Below are 23,060 nucleotides of genomic sequence, written 5' to 3' on the forward strand. Positions count from 1 at the left end.
TTTAAATTTTCCATTTTATTTTAGTATTTGTTTTTTTTTTTTTCAGGGAGGGGAAAGGAAGGGCAGAGATTGAAGAAAAGAGAATTTTTTTTTCCCCAAAGATTTTATTTGAGAGGAAGAGAGCAAACAAGAGAGAGAGATAAAGTGAGAGAACACGTGTGGCAGGGAGAAGCAGAGGGAGAGGGAGAAGGAGACAAGGAGACGTCTGGCTGAAGCCCAATGTGGGGCTAGATCCTAGGACTCCAGGATCATGACCAGAGCCAAAGTAGATGCTTAAGCTTAACTGTCTGAGTGACCCAGATTCCTCAGAAAGAAAGAGAATCTTAAGCAGGCTTCAAGCCCAGTACGAAACCATACTCGGAGCTGGATGCCACGACGCTGAGATCATGACCTGAGCTAAAAATCAAGAGTCGGACGCTTCACTGACTGAACCACCCAGGTGCCCCTATTTTCTATTTTAAAATTTTATTTTGTTCAAGAGCACTTCATTAAGTGGCAACAAAAATCCTAATAAATAACTTTCGATCTGCAATCAGTTCTGATTAAGTTGCAGTTCGGTGTAATAGGGAGAGCATGGTTTTCAATTTGGCTTCAAGAACATTGGCATTCAGTCCTTGCCTGCTGCTTATTTATTCACCTTGAACCTCTGTCATCTCAACAAGCTAATGGTGATAACAATTTATACTGTATTGTGTTGCTAGGAGGTGAAATAAGGAAATATTGGTAAAATGCTTGACATATCAAAAGAGCTTGATAAAATAATTTCTTGGGGCGCGTGGGTGGCTCAGTGGGTTAAAACCTCTGCCATCAGCTCGGGTCATGATCCCAGGGTCCTGGGATCGAGCCCCGCATCAGCTTCTCTGCTCAGCAGCGAGCCTGCTTCCTCCTCTCTCTCTGTCTGCTTCTCTGCCTACTTTTGATCTCTTGTCTGTCAAATAAATAAATAAAATCTTTAAAAAAATTATAAAAAAATAAAATAAAAGTAATTTCTTGAGAAGAAAATAAAAATAGTATGTCATTTTCATCATCATTGTCTTTTTCTTTTTCTCTAATGAAGTTTGGAAGGTTTTCAGTTAAAGTTACCTCTAGAATATGAACTTTCAAATGGGGGGGGCGAGCTATTCACCTGCTGTTTCTATATTATTATTATTTAAATTCAAAAGTGATAACATAGTAAAATATATACGGTGCTTATTAGTGAGAAGAGAATCTATGTTTGACTCTACCTTTGAACTCTTATTCATTTGGTCTATCTTTAGAAACTATGAACAATAGAACATAAATGAAAAGAGCCTAAGTTTTTCACAATTATATGCATGATCATGATAATTTCTTACCACTGAATTTAAAGCTAATAATTTTGATTCTATGTCCTTGTTCTTAATGGTTTTTTACGTAATGGTTTTTTATTAAGAATGCTTTGCTTTGATAATACTTGAACATGCCATTCACCTTCATGATTTGGACACCTGGACCATTATATCAGGACTCTCTTTCCCTCCTTTCTCAACTATAAAAGCTGTTCTCATCCTGAGGTATGGCTCAGATGCTAAGTCCTCTGTAAAGCTTCCTCTTCCCCCATAGAAGGAGTTTTTCTAACCTGGTCATCCATATCACATTAATTACACTTCAATTTAGTACTTATTTGATCACCATTTATTCAGTCAGTCAACCAATACCTATTAAGCAACTTTATTTCAGGTACTATGCTACCTGTACCCCAGTTGTCACTAAAGTAAGAATAATTATTGTCCTTCTAAAACTAAGTCTAATTGGAGGCAGGGGAGATATGCAGCCAAAACGACAAAATATACACATAAATATACAATGTAACTGTAATATAATAGATGAAGTAATGGAATCATGAAATAAGGCCAACCAATTTTAAAGACTCTCAGAAAGCTTTGTGGAGAAATGATAATCTAGTCTGAAATCGAAAGATAGGTAAGGATTGGGCAAGTGAAGGGATTCAAGTAGAAATAATAGTTTAGGTAGAATAAATTGCATATGCAAAGATGCTGAAGAAAGGGAGAAAGTGAGGTGAATTTGAGGAATAAAATTATGACTGAAATATAGCTGTTTGGCTGAGAATTGTGGTGGCATACACAGGGGAGAGATACAGATGAAGGATTAAGTAAGGGAAGATAATTTTATAAATTATCTTAAAGAGTTTGGATGTTATCCAGGGGGCAGATGACACAAAATCATAAGTGGGGTAAAGAGTTATTTGCTCAAATTTAACTTTATAGCAAGACAACTCTAGTAAAAACAAAACGAAAGAGAAACAAATTGGGGAGACCCACATGGGTGTTAAGAAAAGCAATTATGAAGCTATTGTAGTAATACAGAATGAGACTATGCTGGTAGGTTGGGGGTACAGCATGACCCACTCAAGTGAAGTGGGTGTGGAAAGAAAGTGATAGATTTGATGATTTGATTCTTGGGAGGAACTTGGGAATTGATTGGATGAATGTCATGAGTAAGAAGGTAGAGGAAAGTAGGATTTTAGCTTAAAACTCTGGAAAACAGTATAGAGATTCCTCAGAAAGTTGAAAATAGAGCTATCCTACAATCCAGTGATTGTACTACTAGAGATTTATCCCAAATATACAAATGTAGTGAACCGAAGGGGCACCTACACTCCAATGTTTATAACAGCAATGTCCATAATAGGCTAGGAAAAGAGCCCAGATGCCCATCGACAGGTGAATGCATAAAAAAAGATGGTGTGTGTGTGTACACACACACACACACACACACACACACACACACACAGAAATATTATGCAGCCATCAAAAATGAAATTCTGCGATTTGCAATGATGTGGATGGAACTAGAAGGTATTATGCTAAGCGAAATACATCAATTAGGAGAAGGCAATTATCATATGATCTCATATGTGGAATTTAAGAAACAGAAGATCACATGGGAAGGGAGGGAAAAATAAAACAAGATGAAATTAGAGAAGGAGACGGACCATAAGAGACTCTTAATCATAAGAAACTAACTGAGATTCCTGGAGGGGAGTAGGGTAGGGAGATGGGGTACCTCGGTGATGGACATTAAGGAGGACTTGTGATGTAATGAGTGTTGGGTATTATATAAGACTAATGAATCACTGAATTTTATCTTTGAAACTAATAATACACTATTAGTTAATTGAATTTAAATAAAAGAGAATTTGGCTTAAAGATTTGAATATAGTGAAGTGTCATTTGTGAGATAAGAAAACCAGAAAGAGAAAATTAAATGAAGAATGTTGATTTTTAGTTGATAGATGTTTTAGTTTCTAAGAGATTGCACGGGCCATGTGTTCTACCTCTCATAAAGCCTTCCTCACTTGATTCTAAGTTTCTTAGAATCAGAGCAGTAGTTTTTTTTAGAAGATTTTATGTATTTATTTGACACAGAGAGAGAGTACATAAGCAGGCAGAGCATGAGGGAGAAGTAGGCTCTCTGCTGGGCAGAGTGTGACATGGGACGTCATCCCAGGTCCTGTGATCATGACTTGAGCCAAAGGGGGTTACTTAATGAACTGAACCACCCAGGTACCCCCAAAGCAGTATTTTTATTTTTATTTTATTTTGTTTTGTTTAATTATTTTATTTTATCTATTTTTTAAATGATTTAAAGAGGAAGAGAACACATGCACAACACACATGTGCCAGGGGGAGGGGCGGGAGAGAGGGAGAGAGAATCTCCAGCAGAATCCCTGCTTGAGTATGGAACCCTGTCATGGGGTTCGAGCCCACAATCCTGAGATCATGACCTGAGCCAAAACTGAGAGTAGGCCACTTAATAGACCGAGCCACCCAGGTGCCCCTCTAAGCAGTATTTTTAACGATACCTGTCATCCAGCTTCATACTAAAATATATCAGGGCATTTTGCCTACTGTAAATTATAATTAATATTTACCTCTTTTTATTATTTCCCTTTTTATGGTAGTTTTCTTTATTATTAATGTTACCAAAAGAAATATGAATTATAACTATTTGGAAAAACTATTGAAAATTTATAGTTAAAATATATTTTAACTCTTCATCATTCATTTACTTATACTGTTCATTTAGTAGATGTTTACTTCAGAACTAACATTTATTCTAATATGTAATAAAATACGATATATGATATAGAGTAATATAATAAAATGCTATATATTTAATAGATTCTGGGAGCATGATATACAATATATTATTTTATAATAATAAAATGATTCTGATATTTACACTTTCATAGAATAAGATATATTCCATTCGTTTATTAAGGAAGAAAGTGGCTTTTTAACAATTGGAGAATTGGAGACTTTGTTTTGAAGATTTAACTATTTATACTTACAAACTCCAATATTAGTGATCATGAATTTTAAGGAGCTATTTTATAAAGTAGAGTAGCAGTTGCCGAAAATGAGGAATATGGAAACTGCTTGCATTACCTGGAGCAAAGGAGTCAGTTTTCCTTAGACCTTTGCTCCATAAAAAACATGGGATTGAGAAATAGAGGAGAATATGTGTTAAAAGGTAAACAGCTGGTAAATGCGGCTGAAGGCTATCTGTGTTTACTGTATTAGCCTCTCAACTTTCTCGTGGGTTTCACATTTTTCAAAATTAAAGTAAAAGAAATCTCCTTGACACAATTATTTTATGAAGCTTCTTTGCATATGCAAGATTATAAGCGGGTTTTATTTCCTGAGAAAATACTTTGAACATGTTAGCAGCAAAAATCAGTTCAAATGCAAGCCTAAAAGAAGAAATTATATAGTATGCCATATTAATTGTTCAACAAATATTAATAATTAGTTTTGAACATTCAATTAGATATTAGATAACTTCTAATAGATAGATGAACCTCTATGACATGACCCACCAATCTAAAGGATATAAAGTCTAAGTCATTAATTCATAATTTTCTTCTTCTTTCTAATTTCAGTTATACTAGAAATTTATCTGTATTATTATAGGAAATACTTTATAAGTTCTATTATTTCATGAATTTCAAATACATATGGTATGCCAGTGTTTTAGATAAAAATAACGCACTGCCACCCTGGAATAGGATTAAGAAGAACTAATGAGGAGAAATATTTATTGTGTACTAGAATATGCATTTATATATGTTATATATATTACATATTATTTTATATATTTATTTTATGCTTTAGTGCATATTACTATATATGTAACTTCTTTTGGTGTATTTTCTTTCTTCTGGTGTATTTTTGGGGTATTTGCGAATAATAAATTGTGTGAATTGATAATGTTACCACCGGATTTTATTTGGTGAGTTTTTGTTATAAGAGAAGGCCACATACTAAATATCTATTTCTTAAACAATCTGATATTTCAGTATTTATTATTTCCTCTTAATTTTGGCAAAGAAAAACTTGATAAGTATTATTTTTAATTAAATGATACTTTTAAAATATGACCTCATGGTTTTAGTTATTCTAATGTTTTGTTATATTTTGTTATTCATAAAATACACCCTACATGTTTTAGAATATACTGTGCACTGACATTGTATTTTCCCTTGTTGGCCTCTTAGACAGTCAGAAATAGTAAATTCAAGATAATTTTGCCATTTCCTTACACTCCACTGTCATAATAATTCACTTATTAGTTTAATAATTCTTACTTTCTTTCCTTGAACCTCACAACTTCCGTTCCTTGGTATTACCTCTAATATAGCAGTTTACTTTAGTAGTGACCTCCAAGATTCCTCAAAGGAGCCATACTTACTACTTTTGAAATTGGCAATCTATATCATAAACTCATCTCTCACACAAGAATAAATATCGCTATTAATCCAAACAAAATAAAGGAACCAAGTCAGGCCATTGAGTAATAATTTAAAATTTACTACTCATTTACAAAAGCGCATTTACCGGCTTTTGTAAAAAAAAAAACTAGGTGAATGAGGTGGGTTTTTTTTGTTTTGTTTTGTTTTGTTTTGTTTTTTAGTGAACACTGAGTCTAAAGGCCACTTGTCCTAAGGATCTTTGGAAACATACATCCTTGTTTTAATATATTCTAACACTGCTTTTCTCTCCGTTTCGTAACTCTTAAGGGAAGTTTCCCAAAGGTGGCTTGAGTTGAAATGTTGGGAATTATAGTTTGGTTATTGTTCATGTCTTTAAAAAGACCTTATAATGATTTCAAGAGATCACCAAAATTAATATAAATTTGGACAGGATTGATATTCTCATAATACCATTGCTGATAAACTTTCTTTCAGAAAAAAAAAAATACTGAACAGAAGTGAGAGCATGTACCCAAGTTAAAAGTAGAAGAAAGAGAAATAATTAAAACCTAATACTAACATTTTTAAGTGTTCCCTCCACACATAATACAAGAAAATCTTTCCAGTTTCCTGTGTGTTAAGATTAGGAATACAACAGCCATGAAATATCTTTAACACATTTGGTAAGAAAAGAACAAATATGGTGGTTCTGGTCAATTACATATTGGAAAACCATAAAATTTTAGATACCTTAAATGCTATCCAAGTCAATTGTGTACTACTTTGTTAATGTTGTGTGTCTTTAAAAATCATGTGCTGGAGCAAAAAGAGTTAGGTTTAATTTTATGGTATACAATTATAGGATTTCATATCAGTGTGAAATGTACTTTGAAGCATTCCTAATGTCCTTCCAACATTCTAGGCACTAATCTAGGTATTTTAGATAAGAAAAAACATGACTTTCTGTAATAATGATTAAATGTTTCTAGTTTGAATATATTTGATCAGAAGAGTAAAAATATGTGTTTAACAAAAATAAATATGTATTAGTCATAAAAGCATTATACTATACCTTAAACATAGGAATACTTCTTTGTTTATTAATACAAATGAAATAAAATTAATTTAAAATAGCTGGTATAGTTCCCACACAAGAAACAATATCTAAAAGTACTTATTTTCTTCATCAGCATTAGAAATTATGTATTGAATCATTTTCAGTATCACCTTTATACAAGCAATTGATGGAGATCCAGAAAGTCCTAACTAATATTCCAAGATCTTTCTATTATATGTCATCCTTACTATGATAAATAATATTTAAATTTCTTTTCTTGCAAGACTTCTGTTGCTATTTTCAAAGGAGCACATTGTTTAATCATCAGAGTAGAGCAACTCAATGATTGGGACAACTCATACAGCATGTGGGCATTGGTCCTTCTGATTGTATAGTGTGTATAACTAGATCTGATGACCTACACTAGTCATATTGCATCACTGTTTGAAATACTTATAGTTGTAAAATTACTGCTGTATACCTTTCATGTATAAATAGTGTAGTGTTAAGTTATGAATTGTAGGGTTATAACTAGAAAGCAAATTAAAGTATCAATGGCCCTATCAAAACAGAGCAATATGGCAACAATTATCATTAAAATACTTTATTTAATATTGTGCATTTTGATTGCTTTCTAAAGATATTTTGCTGACTAAAAACTCTCACAATCAAAACTTTTTCATTAGTCAGAATTTATATACTGCATAGTTGTACGTGCTATAAATAATGATATTGGGAAAGATCAGTGAAGATGGAAAGGAAAATTGAATGCAAATATTTGTAGAATATTTTGTGTAGTGTAAAGACATTGCATCAGCTACTCTGTGTAAAGTTATTTATACTAAACCACACTTGGATTGCACCCCCTGGTACTTTATTTTTGAACGCTTATAAAATTAATGTATATGGGTTCATGGTTTATGTATAATCTACATTGTCATAGTTTTTGTGTGTATATGAATTTTGTAGGTACACCTGTTTGTTTCATGAATAGAACATGGATGCACATTTAAATTTTTTAAAGTCCTAGAAATAGTTTGATTATGGTTCTGCCTTAATAATCAGGGAAGTTTGTCCTTAGTAGAATAATGGGAAAAAACCTGAGAAAGCATACAGACCTCCTCTCTCACCAATCACCCCCACACATCCATCCATCTACTTCTAGAGACAGATAGATGATAGGTAGAGAAACACACAAATATAAACACAGTAATTTATGTATGTATTTTTGCACCAATTTTATTCCTTTTATTATTGATATTATGAAGATAATTACCTATCTTTAATTCATTTTTAATGCATTTTAATTCATTTTAAAGCATTTTAGAACATTAAGTAAACATTAAAATACACTGAATATTAAAATTCATAATACAAATTTGAGGTGACACATTGATTTCATAACACGATTTATGAGATGATTAAAATATTCAATATTTATTTGGAAAGTGTCCAATGTTATAAACACTTAAACAAAAAAGAAGGATTATTCAAAACCAACTGTGACTGTAGGACACTGTCATGACAGAGTCTGGTATGACCCAGCGACTTGTTTTCCAATGAATAAAAAAGGACACAAAGTCTGAAAGACATACAGCTTTGGGGGGGAAAAAAAGATGTTGTTTTAGTTTTTATTTACTTTTGCTATCATTTAATTTAAAACTAATGATATTAGATTAAACAAAAAAGGAATTTTCTACCTCAGCACCTTAACTGCTAGAAAAGACTCTTCTAGGGGCTAACTAATTGCCTGTGTATTTTGTCTAGGTGTTGAGGGAAAGCTAAGAGAATGAAGGCTCTAAATTCCCAGTGGAAGCATGATATGGCGGAGCAGAGCTGGTGCTGAATTGTTCTCTCTGATGGCTCTATGGGAGTGGATAGCCCTGAGTCTTCATTGCTGGGTTTTAGCGGTTGCTGCAGTTTCGGATCAGCATGCCACAAGCCCCTTCGACTGGCTCCTCTCTGATAAGGGACCCTTCCATCGCTCACAGGAATACACAGATTTTGTGGACAGAAGCCGGCAGGGATTTAGCACAAGATACAAGATATACAGGTATGAAGCAAAGGGAAAGCAATTATAGAGCTACCTTCCTTGAAAGTTGTGTGTAAATAAGTTTCTCTAAGGGAAAGTTTCAGATGGGAAAGGGTTATTATCAGAAGGGTCATTATTTACCATTCACAATAGTACTGTTTTCTTGTTATTTAAAAGTATTTCTTATAGATGTAACGAGCCATTAAACAAACAAACAAACAAACAAACAAAACCCAATAAACTAGTAATGGTGACCAGTTGCACAACTGTCTCAAATTCTAGGAATGTTACACTCCCTAAATAAATTCCAATTAACATTAAGGTTGAGTTTATCATTTTAAAGAGTCAAATGTTTAAACAAATTTGAGATTCCTTTCTACCTATGCCACGCTATGTTACCTTTCTTTTTTTAGCCTAAATGGAAATGGTATCTTCCACTAGTCACTGAGAAGTTGAGTCACCTCATTCTTTTTCCCCTTAAAGGTAAAAAGGAGAAAACGGTGATGGGTTGAAAAGAAGTAGCAGATAAATGTGACATGCTAGCAAAGGCCAAGGAAAAGGAGGGGATTAAGATATATGGCCTTTATCTTTTACTGTTCTTATATATTTGAATCTAAATAAGTTACACAAAAGGAGTCATATATTAGGTCCAACAGCCTGCCTGCTTCCCCAAGCCCAGCGAATCCATTAAATAGAGGAGTGTACAAATGGTTGCCTGACTGGATTAGATTGTATTGATCTTTGCCATAAAGAATGTTTTATGTACAGTTATCAGTTTGGGTTGTTTCTTCATGATAGAAATTTACAATTCCCAGCAACTGCTTTAGCATTTATGTAGAAGCACAACTTAGTATTGTATTTTTGTGTCTGCATCTATGTAGATACTGGTATATAAATATTTTATTTTATATTGTATGTGCACCAGAGGGCACTGTGCTTCTGGTCTGTATGTAGTCTTTTATTCAGCATTGTGAGAAATTTATAAATCCTATCAGCAATGCATATTTACAGAAAAGACTGAAGGTATTGAACAATTTCATGAAATCACACTGCTCTGCGTGTGTGTGTCTGTCTGTCTGTGAGTGTGTTTAATAAGAAGTCCCTTAGTCTAGGCAGCCAGAGCATGGACACAAGTCTGTAAAAAAGATTTATCCTAATTTTAAAAAGATGACATAATACATATTAAAGATTTTCTTTCTGAAGTGCAGCAGAAAACAGTCAATATAATATGATTCTAGCTTTATTCCTTTTTACAAGTGTTGGTTTAGCCAGATTTCCTTTACAAATTGCATGGAGCTACTTGAATTTAAGATTGTAAGAATGTCTAATATTTCAGCATTCTGCAAGAGGATTATTAATAGTCTGTCAAACAAACTAACCCAGAGCGTGTCTCCATGATCCATTGACATCTCTACTGGGAGGTCTGAGGTGTTGTCTGGTGTGTGATTGTTTGGCTGTTTATTGGTCGATGAACTATGAGTTGAAAACATGGCTTGACATGTCTTTAGAAGTTCTAAGTTGAATGAAAGAGACATTATTTGGATCACCATAGTGAAAGGTAATGAAAAATAATGTCTTGGGATGTGTTTGCAAAACTCGTATATTCCCTTTAGACTTTATGGGACTGTACTCTTAAAGATCTACATGAGCCCTATACACCTCATCCTTCCGATGTTTTTGCCTTTGTGGTTCTAATAAACATGTGTTGGACTTATCTGTTTATAAACAATGGAATATAGCATCGTGTTAGCTCTGCCCGGGTCAGGCTATAACTTCTTATGTTACCTTCGATGGTTGCTCTACAGTGAACAATATAATATATTTATGAGGGTTCCTTTTGTGTCAGAACAGTGAGACATTTCATTTATCCAAATAGCATTTACCTAAATTTCAGAGAATTCTATCGACCTATGCATCCAATATAATGGGCATTATTCCTAGTGAAGTTAAACTTGTAGCTGAGATATTAGAGATTCTCAAATCCAAGGACGGAAATAGTTTTTTGCTGTTGTTTTGACTTTTAAAAGTATTTGTCATAAAAAATAATTATTAGAGACTTTATCTTTTATAAATGTTTGCCCTGATATGCAGAATTTGTATTTAAGACACACAGAAGGAAAATTAATACTTTTCCACATTAGATGCTAGATTAGTCATTTTAAAAGATCACATAATTTCAAAAAGTGATCAGCCACGTTCTACTAGTGTTTGTTATTACTGTCATAAGCTCCTTCATGTGGGGTGTTGTATTGATATAGTTTCTTAAAGGCATTAGTTTTAAATGTGAACCATATTAAGACTCTTAAAATAATGAGGTAAAATCTTTTTCAATTGTTTTCATTTTATCTCCTTCTCCGGCAACATATTTTTCTTTTCACCTCAAATATAAAATAGCAAGATCATAATCATTGAATATTTATTACTAGGATCATAGTCAAGGCATAGAAGGGAAAAGGAAGTGCCATTATTATTTTTGTTTTACAAAGTGCATGTTTTTCAACTAACAAGGCTTATATTTGTATTTTTAAACATAATTATAAAGAATTTTTAGATTTTTGTTCTGAAACAACATTATGACTTAAGAAAAGATCATTTTATGAGTAGATCATTGAATTGGAAGACCAAGAATGAACTTGTTAACGCTTAAGTTGTTATTTGGTTAACACTAAAAGTTTGGTTTTAGCCATCTTTCAGTCTTAGCTGAAGATCATTAATAGAACCTAAGCATAGGCATTTTAAGTACCCTCACTTTTAGAAAATGGGCTATGCCTGGAGAAATTTTATCCACTCAAAAGTATAGAATAGGAGTATACTTGGTCCCTTAATATGTGGGAAACATGTGATTGGTTATTATGTTCTAAAAATACCCTTAGGTATTATGGCCACCAGCAAATGCATAATTTGTTCCAGGTCTGCAGATTCTCAATTCTTTGCATAAATTATAAGAGCTCTGGACAAGGGATTCACTTTTAATAACTCAAACTTAGAGTTACCTTGAATCACAGCTGTAAGTTCTATGTCATAAGGAGGTGATTTTTATTTCCATAAAAGAAACATATATAGATCTTCAAATATGGTGATATAAAATAAAAGTTTTTTGTTTGTTTGTTTGTTTGTTTTTTTGCCAAACCTCTACTATTCTTTGTTTAAGCACATGTACAAATGAATCATAGGGAAAATGATGATGCTTTTCTTAGAATCTTCCAAGATAATATAAAGATATGTCCTATTACTACAACTTAGTTTAATTTTTTGAAATAATTTTTCAAAGCACAATTTTAGTGAGAATAGGACACAATTGAAATAAGCGCTAAATGCTGTGCTTTATTGGTTTTCATGGTCATGCTCTCTGAAAAAAAATTATATTTAAGACATGCTATGCAAAAGACAAGATAGTCTAGAAAGATAAATGTATGGACATTTCATATATAACAGGAGAATATGAAATAGTGTATGTATGGGAAAGGGTGAGATTTTGAATAAATGGTATGCAATTTGAGTATCCATATGAGGAAAGCAGAAATCAGATTCTTTCTTTGTATTGTATATACAAATCTACTTAATACGGAATAAGGGTCTACATAAGAAATGCAAAAATGTTGTTTCTAGAAGAAAACATTTATTTCTAGAAAAAAGCATGTATTTCATGATAATGAGATATGTAAGAATTTCTTAAAACATCAGGCATTAAACATCAAAAAGATAGTGGTCAAGTCAGGTGTATTAACATACATATATGTTATGTTTTAAGATATATATATGTATATATAGAATCATATTGTGTGCAAATTTTTCCTGTGTTCAGTTTATCTCACTTAACATTCTGGTTTGAGGATTCATCTGTGCTGGCTATGTTCCTGTTAATGATATATATATATATATACACATATATATATATGATCACAATATGATTCTAAGAAATTCACAAAACTAAATTATATTATTTAAAGATGCATATGTAAAGATAAACCTAAAGAAAAGCCAAGAAGCTACTATAACAAAAATCAAGATAGTGATTAGTTCTATGAGGAAATAAGGAGGATAGGATTTTTAGGGTAAAACATGAGGGATTCTAAGGAAAGGATGATACTGAATTTCTTAAAATAGGTGATCATTACAATGGTGTTCTTTACATTCTAAATATTTATTTTAGACAGTTATTCATATAATATTTTATATTTCACAACATAAAATATTTTTTAAGGATTTTATTTATTTATTCGACAGACAGAGATCACAAGTAGGCAGAGAGAGAAACGGGGAAGCAGGCCTCTGCCAAGCAGAGAGCCTGATGCAGGGCCCGATCCAAGGACCCCGAGACTACTACCCGAGCCGAAGGCAGAGGCCCAACCCACTGAGCCACCCAGGCACCCACCATATAAAATATTTTTAAAGTAACTAAATACTGTGTCAGCTTTGGATTAAAAAATAGAAATTCTCAAATTAAGTTAATAAATTATTTCCTTTAATTTTTTCCACATTCACTATTTATTATTAATGTTTATTAAGCTCATAAATTTTGTTATAAGAGCAATATATACTCCATTATAGTTTAGTATCTATACATACATTCATGTGGAAAAATAAAATTTTTATTTGTTTACAAAGACCTTCCATTATTTTTATATGTGATTTTTGTTATAACATTTCATTGATGGCATTATTATTATTTTAAAAATATTTTATTTCTTTATTTGAGAGAGGGAGAGAGTACGCGGGGAGCAGGGATGAGAGGCAGAGAGAGGGAGAAGTGGATTCCCCGCTAAGCAGGGATCCTGACTTCAGGCTCTATTCCAGGTCCTGACTTGGAGCTTGATCCTAGGTCCTAACTGAGAGCACCATCCCAGCACCCTGAGATCATTACTTGAGCTGAAGGGATATGCTTAACTGACTGAGCCACCCAGGTGCCTCTCATTGATTATCATTATATCGATTTCAAAAAGCTAACATTCAGAGATTTTTTTAAAATTTTATTTATTTATTTATTTATTTTTTGGTGTTCCAAGACTCATTATTTATGCACCATGCCCAGCACTCCATGCAATACGTGCCCTCCTTAATACATTCAGAGATTTTAAACAATATGTCTAAAAACAACAAACAGTAAACAATTTTATATTTCTAATTCAAATTCAATGACCATTTTACTATAATATTAAAAAAAAAGCCAGAAATGAAATAAGAGTCCCCATAGATAATTAACTAACTTGTTGATAGTCAAAAACCAAATCCTTCTACCACTTTTGTCAAGACTATTTGGCTTCATCTATCTTATGTATTTAAATATGATTGCTACTCAATGATTCTTATAACTATGGAAATGCCTCTCATAGTTTGGCAGAAAATAGTGTGTCAACTATAATCTTGTGTTATGATGAATTTTCAACCTCCTCCTTCCATGGATTCATAGTCGTTTAGAAGGAAATTTAAAGTGACTGCTCTTGTTTGAAATTGTTATTTGGAAGACATTTTCAGCCAGAATCCTCTTAGTTTTTTTTTTCTTTTTTTTTTAAATGTATTCATCCTCAAATAAAGAAGGTCTTTATAATAAATGCTATCTTTACCATTCTATATGATTTATAATATTTTTAATAAATACCTGTCCAATATATATTCCTGATGAAGAATAGTTTCATCAGTTTGTTTTTCTTAGGTGTTTGGAAATGGTGGTTATCCAAAATAATATTGTAGATAGAGAGTTGCCAGTTAAGTATGACCCATATAATATGTGGGACATACTTATACTTAAAAAAAATATTCATTATTTATATTGCAGTTTAACTGATTGTAATATATTTTATCCTCTCGCTCTGGTAACTCTATGAGGAAAAAGGTGATTACTGACATTGATGGTTATGTATCAATGACAAGGGCTCTCAGAAGTAAATTAGAAATAAATAGTGAGCCCTGAATGAAGTCAGTAGAGTTTCTCATGGACTTTTTTGTTCATTCTGTCAGAAAAATTAATGTCAGATTAACTCCTGCATTAGATGAAGATAGCTACACACTGATAGTTAAGCCCAAAATTCTACACACCAGTGCACTCTTCAGCAAACAAAAAGCAAGTGGGAAAAGTGACTCACATACTATCTCTTAGCAAACTCTACATGTTAATAGAGCTCTCCATTTTATATTACATAAATAAAATAAGACAGTAATAGCACCTTTGGATTTGTAGTGTACAACAGAGTGCATGTAACATTGTAGGGAGACCATGCTCACAGGAGGATAAAGGAACAAATAAAAAGCCTGGCAGAACAAAAGAAATTAAAAAATTTCCATAAAAAGTCAATAGAAGCGATGACCTCTTTATGATTTCCCCCTCAATATGCACATATACAAGTATTATACACATATACAATTTGTCTTCTCCATAGGTTGTAAGAAGCTGTGAATTCTACAAACAGAGGAGATGGTAAGGAAAAAATAATCTAAAAAGAAAAGGGAATTGGGTAAGATGGCATAATAATGTAGGTAAATAAAAAGTAGCAATAAAAATAAAATTCACATTAAAGATCATTACACACAGTGAGTGTAAAAATTGCAAGGATGGTTGTGAAATTGCATGTAAATGTTAAAATGTAAATCTTGGCGGATACAATATTTAACATGAAAGATCATGATTAAATCATATGGGTCTATAAGCTCAATTGATAAAAATAAATACATAGAAGAAAAGCCATGTTAAAGACAGTAAAAATCTTACAAAAATATAAGTGAGGAATCAAAATTTATATTTACTTAAATTATAAAGTAGAACTGGTAAGAATAAGTTTAAATGTTATTGCAAACCTTAAGGGTAGGACAAGTGGATACAAAATCATCATATATATCTTAAAATTTACTGCTATATATAAAAACAAACAAAAAGTAAAAAGAAAAAAGAAAATGATAAATATAACTTAAGACAAGGGGACTTCAGAAAACCAAACATATGGTTAATGTAATGCATGTATTATGTCAAGGTCTAAACATAATTACTGTATTTGGATTAAAACATATATTTGAATATGCTATTAACAGTTACCTAAAACAAAATTACCCCAACATAAAAGCCGAAAAGATGACCAATTAATTCTCTTACAATCCATAAAATACTATCTAGTGAATGGTATATTATACTAGACCTTTTAAAGGTAGTTAAAAAAATAACTGTCACATGAGATTTTAGTCTTCCATTCTTATTCTTCGTGGATGAAACTGATCACACACACACAGACATACACACAACACAAGCAGTGTAGGATTGGGAAAGAGCAGATAACTTGAGTATGGAATCTAGTACAATTGTATCATATATAGAGTTGTACATGTTGAACATGTGATGCTAAATGTCATCTACTTCTTAAACACATATATGGAATATTTATGAGATTTTATTTATTATGGTGCAAGCAAAAATTTTCAAAATAATACATCCCTACATTTTAGAATTTTGAAATCTAACCACATCGCCTTAAAACTAATTATTTGAATATAAATTTAGAGAAATTAATTTAACTATTTGCTCTTAAAAATGAAAATTCAGATTTAATAACATTTAATATGGTTTTATTTTAAAATATATTTAATACTATGAAAAATTGTTTATACTTTTTCAAATATAAAGTTAAATAAAACAGACAAAAACTCCAAAACTCAAAAATAGAAAGTAGAGCTCAAATGATTTCTATATGATTTTACTTTTTAAAAATATAAATATGTGGAGTATAAAGATTAGATGTAAATGTATCTGTTTGCTTTATCTCTGGTTAAAATTTTTTTTTTAATTTTTAATTTTTTATAAACATATAATATATTTTTATCCCCAGGGGCACAGGTCTGTGAATCACCAGGATTACACACTTCACAGCACTCACCATAGAATATACCCTCCCCAATGTCCATAACCCCACCCCCCTTCTCCCAACCCCCCTCCTCCCAGCAAGTCTCAGTTTGTTTTGAGATTAAGAGTCACTTATGGTTTGTCTCCCTCCCAATCCCATCTTGTTTCATTTATTCTTCTCCTACCCCCCCTTAACCCCCCATGTTGCATCACCACTTCCTCATATCAGGGAGCTCATATGATAGTTGTCTTTCTCCACTTGACTTATTTCGCTAAGCATGATATGCTCTAGTTCCATCCACATTGTACCAAATGGCAAGATTTCATTTCTTTTGATGGCTGCATAGTATTCCATTGTGTATATATACCACATCTTCTTTATCCATTCATCTGTTGATGGACATCTAGGTTGTTTCCAAAGTTTGGCTATTGTGGACATTGCTGCTATAAATATTTGGGTGCATGTGCCCCTTCGGATCACTGTGTTTGTATCTTTAGGGTAAATACCCAGTAGTGTAATTGTTGGATCATAGGGTAGTTCTATTTTCAACATTTTGAGGAACCTCCATGCTGTTTTCCAGAGAGGTTGCACCAGCTTCCATTCCCACCAACAGTGTAGGAGGGTTCCCCTTTCTCCACATCCTCGCCAGCATCTGTCATTTCCTGACTTGTTAATTTTAGCCATTCTGACTGGTGTGAGGTAGTATCTCATTGTGGTTTTGATCTTTATTTACCTGATGCCGAGGGATATGGAACACTTTTTCATGTGTCTGTTGGCCATCTGGATGTCTTCTTTGCAGAAATGTCTGTTCATGTCCTCTGCCCATTTCTTGATTGGATTATTTGTTCTTTGGGTGTTGACTTTGCTAAGTTCTTTATAAATTTTGGACACTAGTCCTTTATCTGATATGTCGTTTGCAAATATCTTCTCCCATTCTGTCAGTTGTCTTTTGGTTTTGTTAACTGTTTCCTTTGCTGTGCAAAAGCTTTTGATCTTGATGAAATCCCAATAGTTCATTTTTGCCCTTGCTTCCCTTGCCTTTGGCCATGTTCCTAGGAAGATGTTGCTGCAGCTGAGGTCGAAAAGGTTGTTTTCTGTGTTCTCCTCAGGATTTTGATGGATTCCTTTCTCACATTGAGGTCCTTCATCCATTTAGAGTCTATTTTTGTGTGTGGTGTAAGGAAATGGACCAATTTCATTTTTCTGCATGTGGCTGTCCAATTTTCCCAGCACCATTTATTGAAGAGGCTGTCTTTTTTCCATTGGACATTCTTTCCTGCTTTGTTAAAGATTAGTTGACCGTAGAGTTGAGGGTCTATTTCTGGGCTTTCTATTCTGTTCCATTGATCTATGTGTCTGTTTTTGTGCCAGTATCATGCTGTCTTAGTGATGACAACTTTGTAATAGGGCTTGAAGTCCGGAATTGTGATGCCACCAACTTTGGCTTTCTTTTTCAAGATCCCTTTGGCTATTCGAGGTCTTTTCTGGTTCCATATAAATTTTAGGATTATTTGTTCCATTTCTTTGAAGAAGATGGATGGTACTTTGATAGGAATTGCATTAAATGTGTAGATTGATTTAGGTAGCATGGACATTTTCACGATGTTTATTCTTCCAATCCAGGAGCATGGAACATTTTTCCATTTCTTTGTGTCTTCCTCAATTTCTTTCATGAGTACTTTATAGTTTTCTGAGTATAGATTCTGTGCCTCTTTGGTTAGGTTTATTCCTAGGTATCTTGTGGTTTTGAGTGCAATTGTAAATGGGATGGACTCCTTAATTTCTCTCTCTTCTGTCTTGTTGTTGGTGTAGAGAAAAGCAACTGATTTCTGTGCATTGATTTTATATCCTGACACTTTACTGAATTCCTGTATAAGTTCTAGCAGTTTTGGAGTGGAGTCTTTTGGGTTTTCCACATATAGTATCATATCATCTGCGAAGAGTGATAGTGTGACTTCTTTGCTGATTTGGATGCCTTTAATTTCCTTTTGTTGTCTGATTGCTTAGGCTAGGACTTCTAGTACTATGTTGAATAGCAGTGGTGATAATGGACATCCCTGCCGTGTTCCTGACCTTAGTGGAAAAGCTTTCAGTTTTTCTGCATTGAGAATGATATTTGCAGTGGGTTTTTCATAGATGGCTTTGATGATATTGAGGTATGTGCCTTCTATCCCTACACTTTGAAGAGTTTTGATCAGGAAGGGATGCTGTACTTTGTCAAATGCTTTTTCAGCATCTATTAAGAGTATCATATGGTTCTTGTTCTTTCTTTTATTGATGTGTTGTATCACATTGATTGATTTGTGGATGTTGAACCAACCTTGCAGCCCTGGAATAAATCCCACTTGGTCGTGGTGAATAATCCTTTTAATGTACTGTTGAATCCTATTGGCTAGTATTTTGGTAAGAATTTTCGCATCTGTGTTCATCAAGCATATTGGTCTATAGCTCTCTTTTTGATGGGATCCTTCTCTGGTTTTGGGATCAAGATGATGCAGGCCTCATAAAATGAGTTTGGAAGTTTTCCTTCCATTCTTTTTTTTTGGAACAGTTTCAGGAGAATAGGAATTAGTTCTTCTTTAAATGTTTGGTAGAATTCCCCCGGGAAGCCGTCTGGCCCTGGGCTTTTGTTTGTTTGGAGTTTTTTGATGACTGTTTCAATGTCCTTACTGGTTATGGGCCTGTTCAGGCTTTCTATTTCTTCCTGGCTCAGTTGTGGTAGTTTATATGTCTCTAGGAATGCATCCATTTCTTCCAGATTGTCAAATTTGTTGGCGTAGAGTTGCTCATACTATGTTCTTATAATTGTTTGTATTTCTTTGGTGTTAGTTGTGATCTCTCCTCTTTCATTCATGATTTTATTTATTTGGGTCCTCTCTCTTTTCTTTTTGATAAGTCTGGACAGGGGTTTATCAATCTTATTAATTCTTTCAAAGAACCATCTCCTAGTTTCATTGATTTGCTCTATTGTTTTTTTGTTTTCTATTTCATTGATTTCTGCTCTGATCTTTATGATTTCTCTTCTGCTGGGCTTAGAGTTTCTTTCTTGTTCTTTCTCCAGCTTCCTTTACAAAAGTTGCTTGTAAATACTCTTTAAAAAGTAAAATCCAAAAGTCTTTTATATTACTCTGTATTTATACAAAGTTAAACATCAATTTTGTAGTATTCCCCTACATACCACTCAAATTCTTTTCTATTTCTTATATGTTCTATTAAAGAGGCTGTAATGGAAGGAAGCTATTTTTTCTAGTTGGTTGACTTTCTACAAATCATTCCATTAGTCTGTTAGTACCCTTTACCATGCAATGATAAATTAGGGAGAATATTCTAGATAATACTAATAACCTAAATTTATTTGATATTTGATATTTATTCAACAACTCTATTTAACAACATCTCTAATTTTGAGATTAAACCATAATAAATTGAAAATTTTATTATTTAATTCTATTCACAATTGAATATACAATGAATTCGTATTTTAAGTATCTTTTAGCTGTCATTGGAAAAATTTCAGTAAGAAATAAAATCAAAATATTAATTCAGGGTTTTGGAGTTATAATTGACTTTCAGAAAACCCAATTCTTAAAGGAGATTGTATATATCTTATAACTATAAATAAAAGGCATTCTTTGTTATAATTTCTATAATTTGTAAGTAATAATTTTTAGTCTAATAATACATTCATGTTCATTGCTATTAAAATGAAAAAAATGAACAGGACTGCCAGTTCATACAATTATATACAGAAGAGGAAATAACAATGATGATTCTTGGCATTCAAACAAAGAATTTATTTGATTATTTTGCCCTCTCTAGTTCCACCTTACCAAATCCTTCAGTGTCATTATCTCTGTGGTCTTCTTCCAAATAAAATTGTCCAAATTATCAGTATTGTTTTCTTTTGATATCACTGTTCTGGGGCTTTTGAATTGTTAATTTTTTTTTTTTTTTAATCAAGCACTAGTCTAAAAATACAAGGTTTAAAAATTGGAGGGGGAAAAACGAGTAATAATCCTTTTTCTAGGCTTTTTTTCTCTATTTAAATGGACTGTTATTTTAAAAAGCCATTTACTTTATATTTTCCATTGTAAGTAAGGAAAGGTCCTAAATAACATTTATTGTGCCTTTTTCTGCCTTAATATAAAACAAAGCAATTGCCATTTAATTGCAATATTAAAAAAATCTAACTTTTAAATATTAGCTAAAAGATATAATACTAAGATATTATCTCTTTTACTTTAATAAGCATGTAATGTGAACCATGGCAAAAGATTAGAACCTTACCTTCAAATTGTATTTTCCAAAGTTAAAGCTAAAATTTGTACTGAGTACTTGTACTTTGTAATAGATTTTAATTAATATCTATATTTAGACCATTCTTTAATGGAAGTTGCGTTTTTTAATTTTTTTGAGATTATTTTTTCTAGAAACGGCTTATTTCCCCCTTTATTTTCAGTTAGAATCACAATGAAATAATCTGCCTTAGGATGTAAGAATCATCCAGTAAATTTCCTTCAGCTTAGAGAAGAGTCTTACCATCAATTAATTAGTAATATTTAACCCTGAAATTTGCTTCTCAGACTAAAGTGGCATATGATAATATGTAGATGTCCAACAAATTTAGTTGAAAAGAATTACACAAAGGCTGTTCATATATATACTTTTTATTGATGTATAACTGACATACAATACTTTATTGGTTTCATGGGTGCAAAATAGTGATTACTATAATTCTACATTATGAGACACTCATTATAGTTAATGTAATTACCAACTGTCACCATAGAGTTATTATGATATTATTAATTATATACCCTATGTTGTACTTTTAATCCCCATGATTTATTCCCATACCCCCTTCCCTCTGGCAACCACTGGTTTGTTCTATTTATGTGTCTATTTATTTTTGTTTCCTTGCTTGTTTGTCTTGATTTTTAGATTCCACATGTACGTGAAATTTTATGGATATTTGTTTTTTTCTGTCAGACCCATTTTACTTAACATAATGCCCTCTAGGTCCATTCATCTTGTCACAAATGGGAAGATTTCAATTTTATGACTGGGTAGTATTGCATCGTAAGTGTATGTCACATCTTCATCCATTCTTATATGGATGGACACTTAAGTTACTTCAATATCTTGACTATTGTAAATAATCCTGCAATAAACATAGGGGTGCATATGTCTTTTTGAAAGTATTTTTATTTTCCTTATGTAAATACCCAAAAGTGATATTACAGGTTATAAGTAGTTTTATTTTTAATTTTTTGAGGAACCTCCATACTGTTTTTCAGCGTCTGCATCAGTTTACATTCCTACCAAGTGTGTGTGAGGATTTCCATTTTTTCCATATCCTTGTTAAAACTTACTATGTTTTTTTGTTGTTGTTGTTTTATTTTTTTATTTTTTTTTTTTGTGTGTGTGTGTTTTTTTTTTTTTTTTTTTTTTTTTTTTGACACTAGCCATGTTGACTGGAATCTGATGATGGCTCATTGCGATGTTGCTCTACATTTCCTCAATGATCTGTGATGCTGAGCATCTTTTCATGTGTCTCATCTATATGTCCTCTTCAGAAAAATGCTTTCAGGTCCTCTACCCATATGTTCTTAATATTGCTTTCATCTATTTCTCTAAATCTTCTGGTAAACAAAGGCAGTTTAAAAAGCACTCTATTATGTCAAAATAGGAAAATATTAATAAACCATTTTAGTTTAAGTGTAAAAGCTAATAACCTTGAGTATAGTCAAAAGAGAAATTTTTATGCTTTTCAGTATTATTAAAAAGTTACTAAAGGTTCTCTGAGTGTTTTATTTGTGGTCAAGAAACAGAAGCTTCCACGATATTAGAAAGTACAGTTGATCCTTGAATGACATAGGTTTGAAATGTGCAGGTCCACATATATGTGACATATATATGACAGATTTTTTTTTCAGTGAAGTACTATAAGTGTATTATCTCTTATGATTTCTTTAATGACACTTTCTTTTCTCTAGCTTACTTTATCATAAGAATGCAGTATATAATACATATACAAAGTATTTGTTAGTCACCTATTTATGTCAGATATAAGGCTTTCAGCCATGGGTAGGCTATTAGAAGCTAAGTTTTGGAGAAGCCAAAAGTAATACAGAGATTTTCAACTGTGTATGGGGTCAATGCCCTGAACTCTCCCATTATTCAAGAGTCATATATATATATACATATATATATATGTATAGAGAGAGAGAGAGAGAGAGACATGATTACTTTTTGTGTCAGTCTTCCCTTTTTAAAAGTAATTTCCTCCCCTTTCCATATATGTACAGACTATTCATTCTCTTCATTTTCAATTCAATTGAAAAGAGGCAAAGAGAATGGCCTTACCACACATTTGCATGTCCTTTTCCTAGTAAACATTTCTCAGGC

General features: G+C 32.5%; 1 protein-coding gene across 6 annotated transcripts in view; it reads left to right on the forward strand.

Moving 5' to 3' along the window:
* Positions 1–23,060, forward strand: part of BRINP3 (BMP/retinoic acid inducible neural specific 3) — a 392,688-nt gene that overhangs the window by 16,334 nt on the left and 353,294 nt on the right. For all 6 annotated transcript variants that reach the window (XM_082704050.1, XM_082704048.1, XM_082704051.1 and 3 more), the window contains exon 2: positions 8,562–8,847. In XM_082704050.1, the coding sequence (XP_082560176.1) occupies positions 8,612–8,847 (236 nt within the window). In that variant the 5' untranslated portion in view covers positions 8,562–8,611. The remainder of the gene's footprint in view (positions 1–8,561; positions 8,848–23,060) is intronic.

Source organism: Mustela nivalis (genome assembly GCF_964662115.1).
Source record: "Mustela nivalis genome assembly, chromosome: 16".
NCBI classification, from domain to species: Eukaryota; Metazoa; Chordata; class Mammalia; order Carnivora; family Mustelidae; genus Mustela; species Mustela nivalis.